The sequence below is a fragment of the Fibroporia radiculosa genome (genome assembly GCF_000313525.1).
Source record: "Fibroporia radiculosa TFFH 294 genomic supercontigs, scaffold2774, whole genome shotgun sequence".
Taxonomy (NCBI): domain Eukaryota; kingdom Fungi; phylum Basidiomycota; class Agaricomycetes; order Polyporales; family Fibroporiaceae; genus Fibroporia; species Fibroporia radiculosa.
Window position 1 is genome coordinate 62,971 of NW_012133364.1, and position 18,598 is coordinate 81,568.

The window sequence follows — 18,598 nt, forward strand, 5'->3', positions numbered from 1 at the left end:
ATCAATGATGAAGCAACCGTGCGTAAGCACGGGTATACTGCTAGTATCTGCATATATGATACAGTAACACCACTCTCTTTATGATCAACTTTTGATCCATGAATTTGTTTGCCCTACTACATAGACGCGTTCACGTGACGCATACAACGCGTTAGCGCTTCTGTTAACCTTAAGCCCATCACTAGCCGCTCTGAATATCACATACATCCCTCTCGCAGCCAGCTGTAACTCTCGTCAAACATTTCTCCCTGTTGCGAAAGTAGTGCCGCTGATGTACGCAGTCTGTTGAAGCTGAGGCCGCCGTCCTTCCGTGTCTCAGGGCCCAATATTGGCCCAATAAACACAGCGTCAAACAGGGAGTCTGCGCTAACTTGATCCCGCCATGTATATTGTTTTACGCATTCCTGTGTTCCAGTGCAACGTCTCAAGACTATAAGTAATTGCCTCGCGGCTTCCACGCAGTATTTTGCGCAGCCATAGACCCGCGCCTATGGCGGTGCACAGCCTTCCGCTCGCCGTCGTCTGACTCCTCTCCTTTGGACTCTTCTCCATATAAGTAGCGTGTCTGCTTGCTATCTACAAGTGCAAATTCTCTAGCAGTCTGTTTTCGTTTCCCTGCTTCCGTCTGAGAAATGTGGCCTTGGTCCGGTTCGTCCGACGTTGATGCGCCTTGGGAGGTGGTGGATGCCAAGAGCGTCGATCCCGTAAAGATGTACGACGACGAAGACAGTATGTCTCGCTTCTCCTCCTTCACAATCACATTTTTAAAATATTCTCTGCTTTGTCAGGTCTTGATATTATCCGCATAAGCCATACTTCCCTCAAAGCTTCGTACGTCTTCAACGTCAAGACACAGTACGTGCACGAGGACGATACTAGTGGCCACAAGGTCGACCTCCAGGCTGCGCTGCGTTTCACGCGCGCACGCGTCCTGCAGGAGGCCTCACGGCTTGGGTATAACACGCTGTTGCTTGAGGGGTGAGTTGCTCGCTCGCTCGCTTGGCATGTTGGTTTGGATTGACCCAGGGTCCCAGATGGTCAATCACACTTCTTCGGAAGCCCTCTCGTTCTACGCATCATACCCTCTTTCGAATGGCCCTTCGCTATATTGCCCGACCTGCGTTCGTTCATACTCCAGGGGAGCGGTTACCTCCCCCGTTTCTCGACTTACTTCAGTATTGGGGAGAGGAGACCGAGAAAGCATACCTTACCGGTGAAGAAGCTACGGGCGTAGTCCTACTCGTGAGGTCGACGACAAAACGATCTTCAGAAGACAAAGAGAAGCTCGTGCTCGACCAGGGTGACGTCCGACAAGTCGGAAGTAGCTGGCATTGGGGTTCATGTATAAAGCTTCGATTGCGAAGGTATAAGGTATAACGATGGGCTGCTTTCATCTGTAGCCATTTGTGTAATTTTATAGGTGAAGAGTGGGCTGTGAGACGAGATAACAAGTTACCAGAGAACGCCGTGTACTAATTTTGTACTTGTAGACCCATATTATGTGTAATAGTAACATGCAACGTATGATGGTTATAGGCATAATTCCATGAGGGTAGAGTTTTTGCTATAGTGGTGAGCTTGTCAAAGTACCGACACATGTGTTCATGTTACCGCAAATAAAAAATCCAAATGTTCATGGTACAACTAGGAAAACACTAAAAGACAAAGACATCAAAGTACACGCAGATACATCCTATACAGGCACGTTCTCCTTTCGACCTAATACATCTCTTACGGGGCTATGTGATCCTTTCCGTGAGCCACCTTTCAACGGGAGTATCAGCTTGTCCTCTCCAAAGCTCACATCATCTACAGCATCCCATTCCTCCTCGAGCAGACTAGGCTGTCCAGCGCCAAATCGCATTGGCGAATCAACCTCTTCCACAATCGCCATGGTTGTGTCCGCTTCTAAAGGCTGTATTCTACTGCGTTGTCGCTGCGCAAAAAGGGCCGCAGCGCCACCAGGCGTGGGCATTGGCGGGTGGAGCTTTGACTGTGAGAGGGGGACACCACTACTGAGGCCGAGGCCGAGGGAGTCAAATTTGCGCACGAATGCTGCGAGGGCCTGCCGCTCTTCCTCAAGTTTCACGCGCATCTGACAGTGAGTGTGAGTTTCGAAGCCATCAGGAAGACCCGACAAAAGACTCGCCTTCTTCTCCTTCTCGAGCTGTTTCACGAGCTCGTCCGCCCATACTTCCTTCTCTTCTTTGCGCTTCACTTCCTTCTCAAGCTTGGCCATCCACTCCTTCTCTACATCTTCCCGTACTGCACGAAGGGGCTCGCCAAGATTTTCCTCGTATCCCTTGATAACAACCTCGAGCTCACGGATCGTCTTCGCTTGATCCGTCAGCAACTTGTCTTTTTCGCTGTCCGGTGCATCGGGGGGCAACTGGGGCCTTGCCTGAAGTGCTGCCTCGAGAGACAGGATCTGCGTTGATTGTGTTTCAATTTGCCGCCGCGCGGCAAGCAGCTCTTGTTGCAACTGTTAAACACCGAATGGGCATGAGGTGTCTCAACACGAGTAAAAATATATTCGTACCTGATATGGAGACAGGTCGAAGTCGACCTTCGCTGGACTTGCGGGTCGAGACTCATCACCCTTGGTTTCATCCACGGATTGACTTGTGAGAATAAGTTTCGTCAGCTGCTTGATTCGCGTGTTCAAGTCATGCATTGCTCGAGACTCATCCAGTTGCTAGTTGGGAAGGTAAGTACCAAGCATGGCTACACAGGAATCACCAACTTGCCTCGCGAGCGGAAAGCCTGCGATTGCGCGCAGGAGCATCAGCCTCCTTCTCTGTGAGTCGCTTCTTCAATTCCTCGATTTCCTTTCTGTATCGTTCCAGGAGAGCTTCAGTGTCGACGATTTCCTTTTTCTGGGCGTGCAACTAAGCAGCGGTGTCAGGTTGACTTCAGGCAGGAACGACGAGAATTCTTACTTGGACTTTCTTGATTCTCTGAGCAAAGAGGAGAGTGCTCGTTGTCTCCCCTATCGCGCCCATGTCGGGATTGATGGTACCAATTACGGATATACGTGCATTTCCTGATAGTGACGGCTGCAGCATTCGTGTTAGCTTGGAGTTGCGGAATGGAACATGGTCACTATGAGTGCAGATCTTTATTGTCCCCTCATGATTTAAGTTAGATCTGGTACAACATACCTCTTGTTCTTCGCAGAATTTTCCGCGAGAGTAGCAATGACGGTGCCAAGAGTTAGCAAACTGTACACATTAATCACCATAAACCAGATGGGGTATAATTTTCAAAATACCTGGTGTTAATGTACTTGCCTTCTCGAGTTCGCTCCTTGTCAGACGTAGCCTTTTCAGAGCCCGCAAGATCAATAAGACTCTAAAAGGCTATATTAGTGATGCTGGCCGCGCAGCTACCATACGTTAAACAGTAACGTACGAGGACAGACGTTTGCACACTTCTTCCTCCCTTTGCTTGAAGCCGCGATCCGCCAGGTGTCGGGGGCCTAAAACCAGGGGTCGTTCGTCCACTGGGAATTGCTGCTTCATCGCCACCAGCCCCCCGCTCCCGACTTTCGATGACCACTCTGAATACACTGTGACTCCGGCTACTCCGCTCGTTCCAGTCGGTACTTGCGGTACGCCGGTTACCCTCGCCACGCTGGAGAACCTCGCGCACACTCTTCAGGCTTGTCACAACTTCCTCGCGGAGGGGTGTAAGTACTATATTCGCGCCCGTGCCTTGGATTTGCACTGGCTGCGAGACACTTGATGATGGAGGGGCGAGAAGATCATGTATCGTCTCGTTATAGATTTCTAGGTACGAGCATCGTAGCAGATATTCCCGCGTAGGCGTTCGTCGGATATATGCAAAGATGTCTTTCATGGCGCGGGGGATTATACCAGGCTGATCCTCATCACCGCTCTATGACACAACACAAGTTGAAAGGAGAGGCTAGTTTTTTTGCGCGAATACGTACGAGAGTAAATGTCTTGCCGCTAGCTGTCTGTCCATAGGCGAAGATGACAGCATTGTACCCGTCCATCGCAGCACAAACATGGCTACGGGCGACGGCATTATACACTGGCTTGTTATCTGAGCCTGTGAGAATTTCATCAAAGCGAAATTCTTGCGGGGCAGTCGTAGACGATTTAGCATAATGTGAATCAAGCTTTATGCTCTTAGGTATTGCAGTAGACTTTTGCCAGGCAGAAGTAGCTTGTGTCGGCCGGATTCTGCACAAGAGATGGATTATGTAGGCCATGATTGGTAGCAGAGATAAACTGAATTACCGGATAGAAACTAGCACCTTATCTTCGTTGCCATAGTCTGCTAATGCGGCTTCGTCGATCTCACCAGAGATGTCCCCAGGCTCAATGGACTGGAAGTCTACCAGAGCCTCTTCGGGGTCCACCCTGCTGACATCCATTTCGCTCACCTGCGGCATCAATAGCGGACTTTCCGTCCCCCTGCGTGGTGTGGTTGGTGTCTTCGGCCTGGAGCCATCGGGAGAGCCTTTCTTGGTAGGTGTTCCAGGTACTGACGGCAATACGGGCTTAGGTTTCGTAACCAGTCGTGATTTCGACTCAGATGATAGAGCAGCCTTGAACTTCTTCGCCGAACCGAGGAGACTTGGTGTGATAGCCCGTGGTATGCGCCCGGTGCTTTGCAGGTCGTCTGTGGAGGCTTCCAGATGGGCCGAGACGGGCCGTCTGGGTGTGAAGGGCACTGGGCGAGTTAATCTGCTTGTTGCTGAGCTCGATGTTGCGGCCGTCATTGAATACTGAGGAAGGAGGTATATGTGTTGTCTCTGCCGGCTCAGTCAGTGTTGTCGCTTGGACGCGAACTGAACCGTGGAAACGTTGAAGTCGAACAGTCGCGACGCGAATGGCTCACATGATCGCGTCATTTCAGAGATAAATTTGCGCTGCCAGGATATGTCCCCTCTGCTTCCCCCTCCCACTGACTCACTCGATCTGACCGCATGTCGCACATGTTCGACTGGGTGTCCATTGGTGGGGTGTATCTTGGTACTGCAACGTGAGTAGTGGACCTCTTGATTACCATTGTTGCCCATGATTCTATTATGATTTAATGAGCCCAACCTACCTCAGAAATCTGAGGTGGGAGTGACGACTAATTTTTGCTGAGGCGCTTCCGGGTTCTCTAGTGCTTCATATTTTCTAAGAATTGCTGCTGATCGCTCCATTATAGTTGCTGTGAAGTATGCTTGGGCACATGGTGATGGGAATGCATCCAGGTTGTTGTGGCAGTGTGCCATTGGTGTACTGTATTTGTTGAGCCCTGTATAAAGTTCGGAAATGTAGCCTAATGTGAATGTCTCTCGCAATCACCCTTACGTTTCGGCGCATTTTTCGGGGCGTAAGTAGTGTTGGTAACCGGAGAGCGCGGGACCATTCCGAGAGCAGCAGCCAGAGCGTCGTCCGCGATCGTCGCAACGCGCGGCTCCGGCGCCGGAGGGCAACGTCGACGGTCTCCACTTCAAGGGGCTCGGGCTGCACTCGGCTGCTATGCTAGTGGCATCCACGAGCGTTGACATATCTCATCCGCCCCCTCATTGCGTTTTGTCCCGGCTGCTCTCTGTGATCCATGACTCAGGTCGGATCGACTCATCCAGACACACCACAAATAGCATCTAGTACGAAGACGGTGTCTGCTCTCATCGCTTCCTAATATCGCTACGTCCTCGTCCTGCCCTCTTGTCGCGCATATCCGCACAGTCGTCGGAGCACTTGGGCTTCGCGCGTCAAGGTCGCTCGTCCCCTCGTCTCCGACTTGCAATCCGCCACCTGTTGGAGCTTCGCTGACATTGATACTGCGCAATATGTGGTCTATGCTAAATTGGATTGCGCATAAGGAGCCAGAGAAGCCATGGGAGGTCGTCACTGCAAAAAGTGTTGAGCCTGTGCCAATGCACGAGTGCTCAGGAGGTGGGGTCGGAACCATGCTCAACGTTGGTCAATCAGCACGCTGATTATTAGAACAGAGTTGGATATTATTCGTGTCAACGACTGTGAACAGAGTGCATTGTACTCGTTTGACCGCGATGCTATGCACGAGAAGGGGCATGCTGACTCGCATGGTGCGTTGTTATACGCACGCACTCGCCTTATGCGCGAAATTGCACGGATGGGCTACAATGTTCTCCTAACGGAAGGGTGAGTCAAAGCAACGCTTTTGCTTCGTATCCCTATACTTCTTCCTCCTCATTCTCCGGCTACGAATTCAGTTCGTGACGGTCTCACGTCCTGTAAATAGATGGTCAATAACCCTCCTGCGCAAGACCCCTCCTCGAAGACCCCATAGGACAGGCTCACTACGGCATCATGATTCACGCGCTTCGAACCAACCCAATGACCGCCGTCAACATTATCGAATTGATATTACTTATACTGGGCGTCCCGCGCTTGTGCGCAATCCTCCTATGCAACATTCTCCGCCGTTTCCGGGAGTGCTTGATCTATGGAGAGCACAAGCTCAAGTCGAGCACTTCGGTGGGACGGAGGACCGCCGTGAAGATAGAGGATCCGAAGGGCCGCGCTCTCGTCCTCAGGAGAACAGAACAGACTCCAACTCCAACCATCGTGGACCACAAGAAGACCGAAGAAAGAGAAAGAGACTGCTTTTCTGCAACGTCTTTCGCAGGGTGGGGGTATAGGCTGGAACCATTTCCTAATGTTCAACATATGGTTGTGCATAACTTACGACTCCTGATGCATCATGATTGACATGCTGTAATATGTATCGTTACCGATGCTGGCTGTGTTGCACGTTTCTTGGCCTAACTGTATTGTATAGCTTAGGGTTCCTATAACTTGATCTATCATGAATGAAGCTGAGGGCTGATGGACAACAACGTACATCCAGCGTAGTCAAAATCAGCAAGGTTACCAACGCTGTTATATCACACTTTTACGTTATCTTCCTTCACTATTTTACTCTCCGGACGCATTGCATATCCTGTCCACGACTGATTATACGTGTTAACAAGTCAAAATTCCATCTATGGGCGCACAAGAATGATCGCTCACTTCGTCGTATATCCCCACCCGCTTCTTTCTGTCGCCGACCCCAAGCATCCTTAGAGCAAGCCACACCACGCCCGCAGTCATTCCGCTTCCGCAGCTCGCGATAACGTTCCTGTGGCTCTCCAAGACATCTTTAATTAGGACATCGCTCGCGCCGCTCGTGCTCAAGGCGTCCTGGATAGCAGAAATGAGACGTGTCGTTGACTTTAGGGTTGTATACGTCTCCGGAAGCCAAGCGGGAAACGGCGGTCTGGCGGGCGATGACGATGGTTTGGCATCAGGATCAGAATCGAGAACTGGCAGAGATGTGACAGGCAGAGGAGTGGGCATACGTTGCGTGTCGAGTAGCATGGTGAACGGAAGTGAGAAGGAGTACGGAATGTGGCCTGAAGAGAGGCCTGGCCGCGGCTCTGCACCGGTGCCAAGGTAGCTGTAGGATTAGATGTTAGATAGATAGAGCTATCAAAAAGTGGAGCAAGACGATAATGAGGTGGGTAAGATACCAGCCTGACTGCAAGGCATCGGGGTATTGAAAGCTGTACGAAACGCCTAAAGGGAGGGAGAGCTGAAATCTGGAACACACTTACCGTTCACGAGAGCGTGCATCAAGAACGATGTCGGCGATGGGTTCGCGCGCAGGATCATATCTAGCATTGGAGGATATTTCGTTGTAACCTATTATATGATATCCACAAAACTTTAGATGTATGTTATGTGTGGCCGCAATAGAGTGCCATGCCCTCCAGCGGTCCGTATAGAGTCCAAAAATTGTACGCACCTGTTACTACATCCGTGTCCAACTGAGGAGTCCAGTAGTTCGAACGTGTTGTAGATCCCGGTTCGCCGCAACGAGTGGGGCATCCATGGGCAACCCATGCAGGAAGGCCCCCATCGAGGATCGAGGAGCGGTAGTGGCCAAACGCACGGAACATGAAGAGGGCTCGAGGAGAGGAAAATATGCCGTGTGTGTCATAGCTATCGTTGTGCGGATAGGTCACTTAACAAGTCAGGATGAATGTGTACATACATCACTACGTGGGATCTGGGAGTGATCCCAAACGTCTCTACAAAATTGATTAGTGATGAAAATGAGAAAATGTGGAGGTGATAACCTCACCACAAGCTTCGGCGAAGACTTGTGGGGATGGCATCATGTGTTTCAATCCAAGTTCATGAGCACTAGCAACTGCGTCCAGGTCAAGAAAATGAGAGCCGGGAATGCGCAAGCTCAGCCATTCAGAGTGGGGGTTGCGAGGTGCATTAGGCATATGCCAGCTTGCATCAAGAATCGCAACTGAGTCGGGGTTGAGTGTCTGGAGTTGGGCGGGGGTGATGGTGAGCGGGCAGGCATCACCAAAGAGAGAGCCAGAAGAGCTGGACATGGCGCGGGCGCGAGCTAAGAACAGGGAGCGAAGGGAAACGGGGCGCAAGTGGGCAAACATTGATAAGAACTCAAAACGAGAACGCGGTCGAGCACGTCGTGAGAGCCTGAGATGGCGGAAATACCTCCCGCTCGTCGCAACCCTAACCCGACTCTGAGACTTCTGTCGGTCATCGTCACGAACGATGACGGGCGCTCGTTTGACGTCCGCCCACGATGCCGTCTGATCAGAGCACCTGGCTCGTCGCTGTACCCGCCGACGGTGACGCTGAGGGAGTGCCCCAGGAACTCGCCGCGAAGCTCGCGACCAACTCTAGGTCACCCGCCGCATCCCTCGGATACCTTCCCGTACCTGCCTTCAAGGTCCATCTCTTGTGCGACCAACCGCTCTCGAGCTAATGTCCGCATAGACAGGAACTCTCGACTCCCTCATCACCCTTTCGGAGGAGCTCCCAAAGCACGATGTCTTTTTCACAGCAACAGTGGCCAAGACCGTTGATACCCTTCGCAACCTCCTCAACAATGACCCCGCAAAGCTGGCACAGCACGTACAAGTTAACGAATCTAGTGTCGACTCCTACCTCCTCTCTGGCTGGCGTTGGAATGAAGGCAGATACGGAGTGCAGAGGGCACTCAGAGACATGGTAGACGTCCTGAACAAGGTTAGATCACACTGCTTCAATTCTGGATTCGAGAGCTAATTGCTGTTGACCGAATGTGCAGGAGGTGACATCAATAGACAACGTCATGAAGAATAAACTCAACAACTATAACTTAGCCAAAGGCTCCCTAGTACAGATGCAGCGGAAGAAGACGTGCGTTCCATCTGTCAATTCGCGACGAGAGCTGGCTTTTTAACCTTTCACATCTCACCTAGCGGTAATTTATCTGTTCGCTCGCTCGCTGATCTCATTCGTAAAGAGCACTTTATCGAGAACTCAGACTATATGCAGACCCTCATCGTCGCTGTGCCGAAGTACGACTTGCCTCACAATTGATGGGGAATCCAGATTGGGCTCACCCACCACGTAGGAACCTGGTCAAGGATTGGAACTTGAAATACGAACAGCTTACGCCAATGGTTGTCCCCAGGTCTTCAATGTAAGTGAATCTTAGTATGCTGCCGATTACAGGCTGAAATCATTCCTTCTCGGTATGTTGTAGGCTCATTGCGTCAGACGACGAATATTCCTTATTCTCTGTAGTCGTCTTCAAGAAAGTCCATGATGAGTTTTTGCATAAATGTCGTGAGAATAAGTACGTCTTCTCTCTACCTTCATGGGTTTTTATGCGTTTCTGCTCCATCTATCTCATTGGTTGCTATTCAACCTATGTATTATTCACTATTCTTCACATTCGTAAAGGACTGGTTTCACCGTCGATTCCTTCTCATAAATTACGCCTCGCAGGTTTGTTGTGCGCGACTTTGTCTACTCTGATGATCTCGTGGACAAACAGCGAGAAGAGCTCGATAACGCAGATCAGATCGAGAAGGAGCTCTGGGTAGGTCTTCGTTTAAGATCTGTCCGGACACTCGACTTAACCTCATCATATAGACAGAACTTCTCCAACTCTCACGAACAAACTTCTCTGAGGCATTCCAGCTTCTCGTGCATCTCAAGGTTCTGCGCCTTTTTGTTGAAAGCGTGTTGCGGTATGGGTTACCGGCCAGCTACACAGGGTTGTTTATCAGGGTACGTCTTGCCTTGAAATCACACCAAGCTCTACTTCTTTCATCTCAATCCTTTCTGATCTTGATTGAATAGCCGGAACCTAAAGCGACGAAACGAACACTATCAGCGTTGCAAATGCAGTTCGCCTACCTCTCTCGCCGCTCAAATCCGAGCAAGAAATCCACGAAAGCTAGCGGAGGGGCTGGAGATGATTTTGTGGGCGAGTACCAAACGCTACTGGAGCAGGAGTACTTCGATTTTGTGTTGTTTGAAGTACCGTGGATTGTGTTGTAGACAGAATGACTTGTGCAAGACAAGCTCTTCTAATTCCGCACTGAATTCTGAGATTGTCAAGGCGTCTAGTTGCACCCGAACCCTAACCCCGTCGCTCGCGCGATCACACGCCATTCAGACTCATTCAAATGAGGATTTTCTACGTTTTGCGTGTCCGCCTCTCATATTGTGCATGTTTCTCAGCAGTTAGTTGTCGTCCTGATACATAACTGCTCTTTCTAGATTTCTTCCTTGTCAGATGCAGTCATGACCTCCATGATCGCGCGCCAGGCCAGCCGTTCTGCGTTCGTCTCGTCCCCTGCCTCTTCGTCTCGACACTTGCACATCCCCCGAGCAAGTAGTATTAGGACTGTCTCTCAGCCAACCACAGTCATTCCTTGTTCCTTGCAAGGAAAGAACTTCGGAAACAGACGATATACCGGCGGAGGAGATCTAATTTTGGCGGGCTGGCTGGTGCAGAGGAGATGTTACGCAACACCCCCGCCACAAGTGGTCCAGAGGTGCGCTTAACTCTACTTCATCAATACCAATCTCTTACTTCACGTTTGAACGCATCAATATTATTCGATCATAACGGACCTTACGTATTTATTTGTTTCTAAACACGAATAGTGACCTGCCTGCTGAGACATATCATGCCTACTCGAACGCGACGATGGACCGTCTCCTTGAGTCGCTCGAAGAAATCCTCGATGGACTTAATGACCCCGAGTACGAAGTTGAGTACAGCGTGAGTGTTCTGTTCTGCGTCGGCGGCCGCATTTGAGCATTCTCTCGCTGACACCACCCCGGACTTATCCCCAGAGCGGTGTGCTAACGTTGAAGCTCGGCGGCAAGGGAACGTACGTGATCAACAAGCAGCCGCCAAACAAACAGATCTGGCTCTCCTCGCCATTCAGGTGGGTCTTAGGAACTGCCGACGGCTTTCGCACCGTTCTTCCGCTCGCTGCGTTACTTACCCTTACGCATTCGTGTTGCAGCGGACCGAAGCGCTACGATTACTCGGAGGCACAGGACGACTGGGTTTACAACCGCGATGGGCACATGATGGGCGACCTGTTGAACCGTGAGCTGAGCAATATCCTCGGTGCAGAGATTAGTTTGGGCGTAGAGAAGATCTCAGGCCTTGAACCTGTATGATCCTATGCATGGACAGCATACCATGCTGCATTTGTCCAGTGGACGTATCAAAGACGACAATTACCGAAGGCGATGATGAAACTGACAGCTGGACGTGCCGGTATGGATACCAGCTGTAGTCTTTCGAATACACTCTAGATATGTATGCCTACTCCCTGCTGCCATTGTCAATAGGGACTGGATTGTAAGCCTTACACCTTTCGTTTGCACGAATCATGAATCAGTGACATATGGTACTTGATGTGAAATGAAATGATGCGGTGAATGTGCTATCCAGTTGATTAGACCCCATTATGATATACTGATAGATGTGGCCTGCCCCACATCTAAGAGATGGACCACAGCAACGGTGAACAGAGACTACATGAAGCGTAAACAGCACAGTATGTCTACAAATTGCTGCAGCAATGAATTGATTGGTAATGCGTGGATGCAATAAAGTAATGCGATGATGGAAATCGTGGGTCGTTGAGATGAGGATATGCATGGGAGAAGTACAGCAGTGCAGTGTGATGACAAATTTGAGGTGAATGTAGATAGGCGAAGTCTAATGCTGGAACAAGTAAGAAGTAGGAAGGCTCAAAGCTCAAAGAACCGATCGTTACATCATTCTTCGCGCGGCTCTGCAGCTGCGCATATTGTTAGCCTTCGGCTGAGGACGATAGAGCCAAGTGCTCTACAACAGCTTCCGTGAGTACTGGTAAAGCCAGAGGACACAAGACAACTCACCGATTTGTGTCTTCATACCGTTGCATGACGTCCCGTGTCTCTGCCTCCGTCTCGGCCCCTGGCGCCTCCGGGACAAATGAGGCGGAAGCTCGGGGGAAATTCATGTGTCTCGAATGCTGGGTAGAAGAGAAGGATATAGGTGTATGGTCACGAATCGTTTTGGAGGGATACGGATGTCTCTGAGACTGAAAGACCTGTGACTGTGATGCATATGGTGTAGAGGACGAGAGGAGAATCCGATGTCTCTGCTCTACGTGCAGGTCGTGTAAGAATGCATTTGCATCCTTGTACTGTCCAGCGTCCTTCTGCCATCGTCTCTCCGGTTTCATATGTCGCGCGCGGACCATCTCTTCGTCACGATCAATAGACTCGTCGTCGCTCGAATGCGCGCTGCCTGCCCAAACATTAACGGCAGGAGGCGGTGAGAAATGCCGTCTGCGTTTCGACATTGGAATTGGTGAGGGCGATCGCGGCCGTTTGAACATAACCTCTGAGTGCAACATGACCCGAAGCTAGTGGATATGATGTTGCAATACAGACGAAAAGGTAGGGCGAGCTGAGGAAGAGATACAAGCGCTAGCTTAGGTTGTGGCCAAATTGTACTTACGCGGCTTAAGCGCCCGTCTAATGGACCGCGGTTTATGTAATGAATGCATGGCAGACTAGCGTCGCCGCCGACAATCGCCTTTATCCTCATTTCGCGGCTGAGAGTGCACACTAGACACTCGCTATGTCTGACGTCGACGTCTTGGCTGCCATGGGTATATCTGGCTTCGGCAAAAAGTCGAAGCAGAGACAACTCGATCCCAATCGTTTCGACAAAAGCCGACGTGAGGAGGTACGCGTTTGATTACTGTTGTTCAGTTGCGCGAAAGCTTATATATCTTCAGGTTTCTGCGCCCCCGATAGCCGCCATTAAAGTAGAACAGGTTGGGGACCCCAACGAGGAGCCCGAATTCGACCCGGATGATGTCGGTCCCCTTCCACCACCCAAGGCTAGTGGCCCAGAGTTGGAAGACGGAGAGCCGGAATTTGACTTCTCAGACGACGAAGATTCCGAGCTTCCTGAATTTCCCACTACCCATGAGCTACCCATGAAAGATCACACGAAGGTAGTGTCAGCGCTGACGCTTGACCCATCAGGGGCGCGAGTACTGTCGGGATCCCATGATTACGACTGCAAGCTGTGGGATTTTGGTGGCATGGATTGGAGGTGCAAACCATTCAAGACTTGGGAGCCCGCGGGTACTTACTATGTGCGTTCCAGGAGCATGTACTCGACCCGCTGAGAGTTGAATGTGGTGCTTCTAGGTCCATGACTTGAAATACTCCAACGATGGGCAACAATTCCTTGCCATTTCAGGTACATTACAGGCTAAGCTATATGATCGTGACGGCGAGGAGCTGTATGTTCGCTTCGTCCTTTTCTCAGTTAGGATAGACTGACCTGACTGGTAGGGCTACCTTTGTCAAAGGGGATCCATACATTCGAGACATGAAGAATACCGCGTACGTATGAGTTTATGCGACGGGAAATATCTATACTAAGTAGTAGATCTTAGGGGGCATGTTGCTGAATTGCGATCCTGCGCCTGGCATCCTTACGATCCACAGACCTTCATCACAAGCTCCGTAGACTCTACAATACGGCAAGTGCATCGGTGAATAACGTTACACTTTAATTGATCATGTTGACAGAATATGGGATGTCGAGAACAAGCGAAAACAGAAAACAGTCATCGTTGTGAAGTCCAAGGAGCGTGGTGCGCGCACGAAGGTTACTGCATGCGGGTACTCTCCAGATGGTACTCTCATCGGAGGTGGTGCGTGTCTTCATGGATCGCTTGTCTTATGCGTATAATGGAATGTGCTGACTGTCTTTCAGCATGTCTGGATGGTGCACTGCATATGTGGCAGACCAAATCCAATTTCGTTCGACCAAGTCTAACCATTGAGGGTGCGCACGTGAAAAATACTGAACCTGGATCGCTTGTCTTTTCTGTCGACGGTCGGACCGTCTTGACCAGAGGAGGGGATGACACAGTGAAACGTGAGCGCTCATGTACACACCCCACTGTTCATGCTCTGAAGCCAGCCCAGTTTGGGATTTACGGGCTTTCAAGAAGCCTCTTGCGGCACATGGGGGTCTAGCGACTTTGTATCCGACAACGAATGCAATCTTCAGCCCAGACGATAAATTTGTGGTGACTGGGTCAGGGGCGTCGTCGAAAGGAGAAAAGGGTCGACTGGTGTTCCTGCGAAAGGATAATTTGGAGTCTGTGAAGGAGCTTGAAGTGGAAACGACGCCTGTCAAAGTTTGCTGGCATTCAAAAATTAACCAGGTGAGATTGACAGCGCCTATGCGACTTGTTCTCACGCAGGTTACTGTAGATTGTCACAGGGTTGGCGAATGGGCAGATATGTGTCCTTTACTCACCGCAGACATCCATCAATGGGGCAAAACTACCATTCAACAAAGGACCACCGAGAAAGGCCACTATCGAAGACATGTCAGACGCGGTATCCGCTCCAACTATTCTCACACCGCACGCGTTACCCATGTTCCGCGATGGGGATGGGCTGACGAGAGGCAGCAAGCGCAAGAGAGAGAAAGAACGCATGGACCCGCGGAAGAGCAGGCGACCAGAGCTCCCAGTTACCGGACCCGGCCGGGGAGGACGTGTCGGAGCGAGTGCAACCCAACACGTCGTCCAGAACCTGGTGCGAGACACGACAAGAGACGAAGATGTGCGTGCGCTATGTTTTGATACCCACTTGCCCCTCGTGCGCGTCATTGGATCATCATCGTACAGCCTCATCTCGATGGACATTCGAGCTCCTCGGCCGCTCAGTTTGCGGCCCTGGATGTTCGCATCCGCCTGTGCGATGCGATTCATGCGCAGATGAGCCTGTATCTTACTGTGCTTCGGTCGCTCCGGCTGGTGTAGCGGTGGCGATTCCGGCAGGGAGGCCGGATGTTACCGCAGCGACACGCCGGAGACGCGTTGCCACGGAAGGAGGCTCGGAGCCTGATTTGGTTCAGACTCCGCAAGCGCTCTGCACCATTCTGCGCGTGCTTGGACGACAGGTATGCTGACGAGGACTGCTTGCTTTCGCCGACAGCCGCGCGAGGCGTTGCTCAAGCTGGCCGCAGACGCAGACGATAACCCAGTGTGGACGGCAGGTGAGTTAGCGGACTTGGACGAGGGTGTTTGGCTGTGTTTGGCTGTGGCGATGAGTGCTGACGTGTGAACTTTAATTCCTTCCAGCATGGCGGGCGAACCAACCGAACGCTGTATTTGCAGAGGCAGAGGAGGAGGACGAAGAGGAGAAGGCGTAGACATAGTTGCATGTGTACGTACACACAGGGGGGGCGGGGGAGGGGGGGCAAATGCTGATTCGGGAGGCGATGGCCCCTGCGCGGGAGATCGAACCTTATTTCGCAGCGCGTATAAAGACTCTAGCCCAACTTCGGATCTCCTGTTCCCCCAAATCCACCCCTGCCCCCTCGCCCTCCTGTCACTCCCGTGACCGTCACGCGTTCCCCAGACCATGCCCGACGCGTCTCTCGTGAACGGCGCACATCACATCAACGGCCACGCTACCCCCGACGCCCTCTCCCCCGACTCGCCTGCCACCCCCGTCGACAACACCCTCGCCCCCGACCTCAAAATCGATGTCGACATCATCGAGCGCGAGTCTGACGCGCGACACGAGCCTGTCCCCATGAAGGTGGACTCTGTCCAGAGCGTGTCTGTCCTCCCACAGGTGGGCACTCCTGTCGACCCAGGTGAGAGCACTTCTGCTGGGCCTCGTCCCGCTGTCTCATCGTGCCTCAGCCACCATATCCATCGCGCCTCCTAAGGGCACCCCTCCACCACCGCCTGGGCAGCTTCTCGATGATGTTCGACTGGCCGAGGAAGCATCGCCAACGCAGGACGGCGACGTGCAGATGTCGGACAGTGGAGCGAACCCGCTCCCTCTGAATGGGCTCTCTAACGGACACAAACCCGAGTCTGCTTCGACGCCCTCTAATTCGTTAGCCGCTGTATCTTCCGTCGAAACCGCTGTCGACACCCTTGCTGCTTCTCCGTACCCTAATAATACAACTAGTGATCGCGATGATGATGATAAGCCCCCTCCTGCTAAGAGAGCGAGGAAATATTCAGACGCTGAGAGAGCGTCGTTGGCCAACGTAAGCATTTCGTCTCCTGTACGCCGCTGCGGGCGTGCTGATGGCGTCGTCCTGAAGACTGGTACTCCACCCCCAGCGTCGGCCTCTCCTGAAGCTCAGTCGGCCTCGCTGCCTCGCTCTATATCCCCCACCATTAGTTCTGCGCAATGGCGATTTTGCACCTCTACTATACGGACGCTGAAGAAGATCAAGGATGCAGGCCCCTTCTTGCACCCAGTTGACCCCGTCGCTCTCAATGTTCCTCATTATCCGTCTATCGTCAAGCACCCAATGGATTTCTCGACCGTCGAACGCAAGATGACTTCGTGCAATCCTTCAAAGCCTGATCCGAACCCTGCAAACCCCCGCTACAACAATGTCGACGAGTTTATTGCAGATGTGCGGCTGATATTCACTAACTGTGCTTTATTCAATGGTCCCGATCACCCTATCACCGCTATGGGCAGGCGCGTTGAGGCTGTGTTTGACAAGCAAATCAAGCAACTGCCGCCACCAGAGGAGGTGCGTTGATGGAATGTGTTTCACGTCGGCCTGCTGACTAGTTGCTTAGCCGAAGCCCATTCCAAAGAAGATTGCCACACCGCCGCCGCCGCCACCTCCGGCGAAGAAGCTCCCGCCTGTTCGTCGTCCTTCGACGTCGGTCCCTGTCATTCGTCGATCTGAGGAGAATGCCAATGGTGGGCGACCCAAGCGAGAGATCCATCCGCCGCCTCCGAAGGATCTTCCATACTCTGATGCTCCCAAGAAGCCGAGGAAAACGAAGTTGCCCAAGAATGATATGTATGATCAGCAGCTTAAGCATTGTGAGAAGGTTTTGAAGGATTTACACAAGAAATCGTTGTACGGCATTGCTCATCCCTTCTATGAGCCAGTCGGTGAGTGGTCAATGGCCCGTTTTAATACAATTCTAACTGTCACTTAGATTGGGTGAAACTGGAGATTCCTCAGTACCCCAAGGTCGTCAAGCGTCCAATGGACTTGTCAACCATTAAACGCAAGCTTACTGATGGAGAGTACAGCACGCCGGATAAGTTTAGGGACGACTTCAAACTCATGATCCGCAATTGCTTCGCTTTTAATCCACCAAAGAATCCTGTACACGAAGCCGGCAAGGAGCTGGATCGGCTCTTTGATGATAAATGGAGGGAGCTTCCTCCTCTTCGATCTCAGGAGGCGTCTGATGATGAGGACGATGAGGAAGACGAAGACAGCGAAGACGATCGTGCTCGTACGTGATTTTGATGTGCTAGTCTCTAGATGAAACTCACTCTATCATGTTGCAGGCATGATCGCGACCATGGAGAGTCAAATCCAAAGTATGAGGAGTAATCTCGACACTCTCAAACGGAAGGGAAAGCCGGAGAAGAAAGAGAAGAAGAAAAAGGAGAAAGCTGTTGTGCCTGTTGCCAGTACATCCAAGTCGACGACTAAGCAGGCTAAGGCCGCATCGAGTGGTCGCAAGAAGGGCAAGAAACCCATCACTGATGATGATGTGCTCACGTTTGAGCAGAAGAAAGACTTGAGCGATACCATTGGCAAGCTCGATGGTCATCGGCTCGAGAAGGTCATTCAAATTATTCATGAGGGGGTGCCGGAGATACGGGATGTAAGTGACGACTTAATTTCAGGAAGCAATGTCTGATGGACGTTGTTATAGAGCACAGAGGAAATTGAGCTCGAGATCGATCAACTACCATCGACAGTCCTCACGAAGTTATACAACTTTGTTATCCGGCCGATGCGTGCGCAAACCACCAAACGTTCGCGCACGGGCAAGGGGACCGGGACTGGTGGTCTTAAGCGAAAAAGCATGGACGAGGATGTCGAGGCTGCTAAGATCCGCGCTTTGGAGGAGAGAATCAAACTGTTCGACGGACGGGGATCTGGGGGTGGTGCAGTGAGCGATGTTGTGGCGGCTGACGATAGTGAGCATTCGTCAGCGGAGTCAAGTTCCGAGAGTTCTGCCAGTGACTCGGAGTGATGTTGTGGGTGCTTTTGGACTTGCTCCTCATCCAACTTTCGTCGTTCGTTCCAGGTATATCATGTCTGCCGCTTGCTCCGGGTTATTTGTACCGATGGCGATTTATATACAGGTTTTCAGCGTACATACAAAATTAACGAATACCAGCATTGTAGCTTGTTAGTAGTACTATTTGTCTTACGA

General features: G+C 51.5%; 9 protein-coding genes across 9 annotated transcripts; 5 read left to right on the forward strand and 4 right to left on the reverse strand.

Moving 5' to 3' along the window:
- Positions 1-632: 632 nt before the first annotated feature.
- Positions 633-1,377, forward strand: FIBRA_04280 (uncharacterized protein; the record flags this gene model as incomplete). Its single annotated transcript, XM_012326093.1, has 3 exons — positions 633-729; positions 789-978; positions 1,035-1,377. 3 exons carry the CDS (start codon positions 633-635, stop codon positions 1,375-1,377), a joined length of 630 nt encoding a protein of 209 aa, XP_012181483.1.
- Positions 1,378-1,693: 316 nt separating this feature from the next.
- FIBRA_04281 (uncharacterized protein) lies at positions 1,694-2,674 on the reverse strand (the record flags this gene model as incomplete). Its single annotated transcript, XM_012326094.1, has 2 exons — positions 1,694-2,482; positions 2,540-2,674. The coding sequence occupies 2 exons, from the start codon at positions 2,672-2,674 to the stop codon at positions 1,694-1,696; spliced, it is 924 nt and encodes a 307-aa protein (XP_012181484.1).
- Positions 2,675-2,735: 61 nt separating this feature from the next.
- FIBRA_04282 (uncharacterized protein) lies at positions 2,736-4,750 on the reverse strand (the record flags this gene model as incomplete). The annotated part of the gene is made up of 7 exons (XM_012326095.1): positions 2,736-2,888; positions 2,940-3,102; positions 3,162-3,221; positions 3,272-3,351; positions 3,412-3,897; positions 3,953-4,208; positions 4,266-4,750. The coding sequence occupies 7 exons, from the start codon at positions 4,748-4,750 to the stop codon at positions 2,736-2,738; spliced, it is 1,683 nt and encodes a 560-aa protein (XP_012181485.1).
- A 2,148-nt stretch (positions 4,751-6,898) lies between these two features.
- FIBRA_04283 (uncharacterized protein) lies at positions 6,899-8,404 on the reverse strand (the record flags this gene model as incomplete). The annotated part of the gene is made up of 6 exons (XM_012326096.1): positions 6,899-6,964; positions 7,026-7,452; positions 7,610-7,697; positions 7,801-7,997; positions 8,050-8,086; positions 8,140-8,404. 6 exons carry the CDS (start codon positions 8,402-8,404, stop codon positions 6,899-6,901), a joined length of 1,080 nt encoding a protein of 359 aa, XP_012181486.1.
- A 215-nt stretch (positions 8,405-8,619) lies between these two features.
- Positions 8,620-10,370, forward strand: FIBRA_04284 (uncharacterized protein; the record flags this gene model as incomplete). Its single annotated transcript, XM_012326097.1, has 9 exons — positions 8,620-8,766; positions 8,814-9,065; positions 9,127-9,218; positions 9,281-9,379; positions 9,436-9,504; positions 9,568-9,660; positions 9,813-9,906; positions 9,960-10,097; positions 10,170-10,370. 9 exons carry the CDS (start codon positions 8,620-8,622, stop codon positions 10,368-10,370), a joined length of 1,185 nt encoding a protein of 394 aa, XP_012181487.1.
- Positions 10,371-11,025: 655 nt separating this feature from the next.
- On the forward strand, positions 11,026-11,510 carry FIBRA_04285 (uncharacterized protein; the record flags this gene model as incomplete). Its single annotated transcript, XM_012326098.1, has 2 exons — positions 11,026-11,100; positions 11,175-11,510. 2 exons carry the CDS (start codon positions 11,026-11,028, stop codon positions 11,508-11,510), a joined length of 411 nt encoding a protein of 136 aa, XP_012181488.1.
- A 606-nt stretch (positions 11,511-12,116) lies between these two features.
- Positions 12,117-12,688, reverse strand: FIBRA_04286 (uncharacterized protein; the record flags this gene model as incomplete). Its single annotated transcript, XM_012326099.1, has 2 exons — positions 12,117-12,186; positions 12,240-12,688. 2 exons carry the CDS (start codon positions 12,686-12,688, stop codon positions 12,117-12,119), a joined length of 519 nt encoding a protein of 172 aa, XP_012181489.1.
- Positions 12,689-12,969: 281 nt separating this feature from the next.
- FIBRA_04287 (uncharacterized protein) lies at positions 12,970-15,579 on the forward strand (the record flags this gene model as incomplete). The annotated part of the gene is made up of 12 exons (XM_012326100.1): positions 12,970-13,077; positions 13,130-13,495; positions 13,551-13,645; positions 13,698-13,748; positions 13,802-13,900; positions 13,938-14,062; positions 14,125-14,289; positions 14,340-14,581; positions 14,631-15,120; positions 15,188-15,327; positions 15,363-15,423; positions 15,509-15,579. 12 exons carry the CDS (start codon positions 12,970-12,972, stop codon positions 15,577-15,579), a joined length of 2,013 nt encoding a protein of 670 aa, XP_012181490.1.
- A 212-nt stretch (positions 15,580-15,791) lies between these two features.
- FIBRA_04288 (uncharacterized protein) lies at positions 15,792-18,415 on the forward strand (the record flags this gene model as incomplete). The annotated part of the gene is made up of 7 exons (XM_012326101.1): positions 15,792-16,029; positions 16,079-16,434; positions 16,492-16,935; positions 16,985-17,309; positions 17,357-17,662; positions 17,718-18,040; positions 18,092-18,415. The coding sequence occupies 7 exons, from the start codon at positions 15,792-15,794 to the stop codon at positions 18,413-18,415; spliced, it is 2,316 nt and encodes a 771-aa protein (XP_012181491.1).
- Positions 18,416-18,598: the final 183 nt, after the last annotated feature.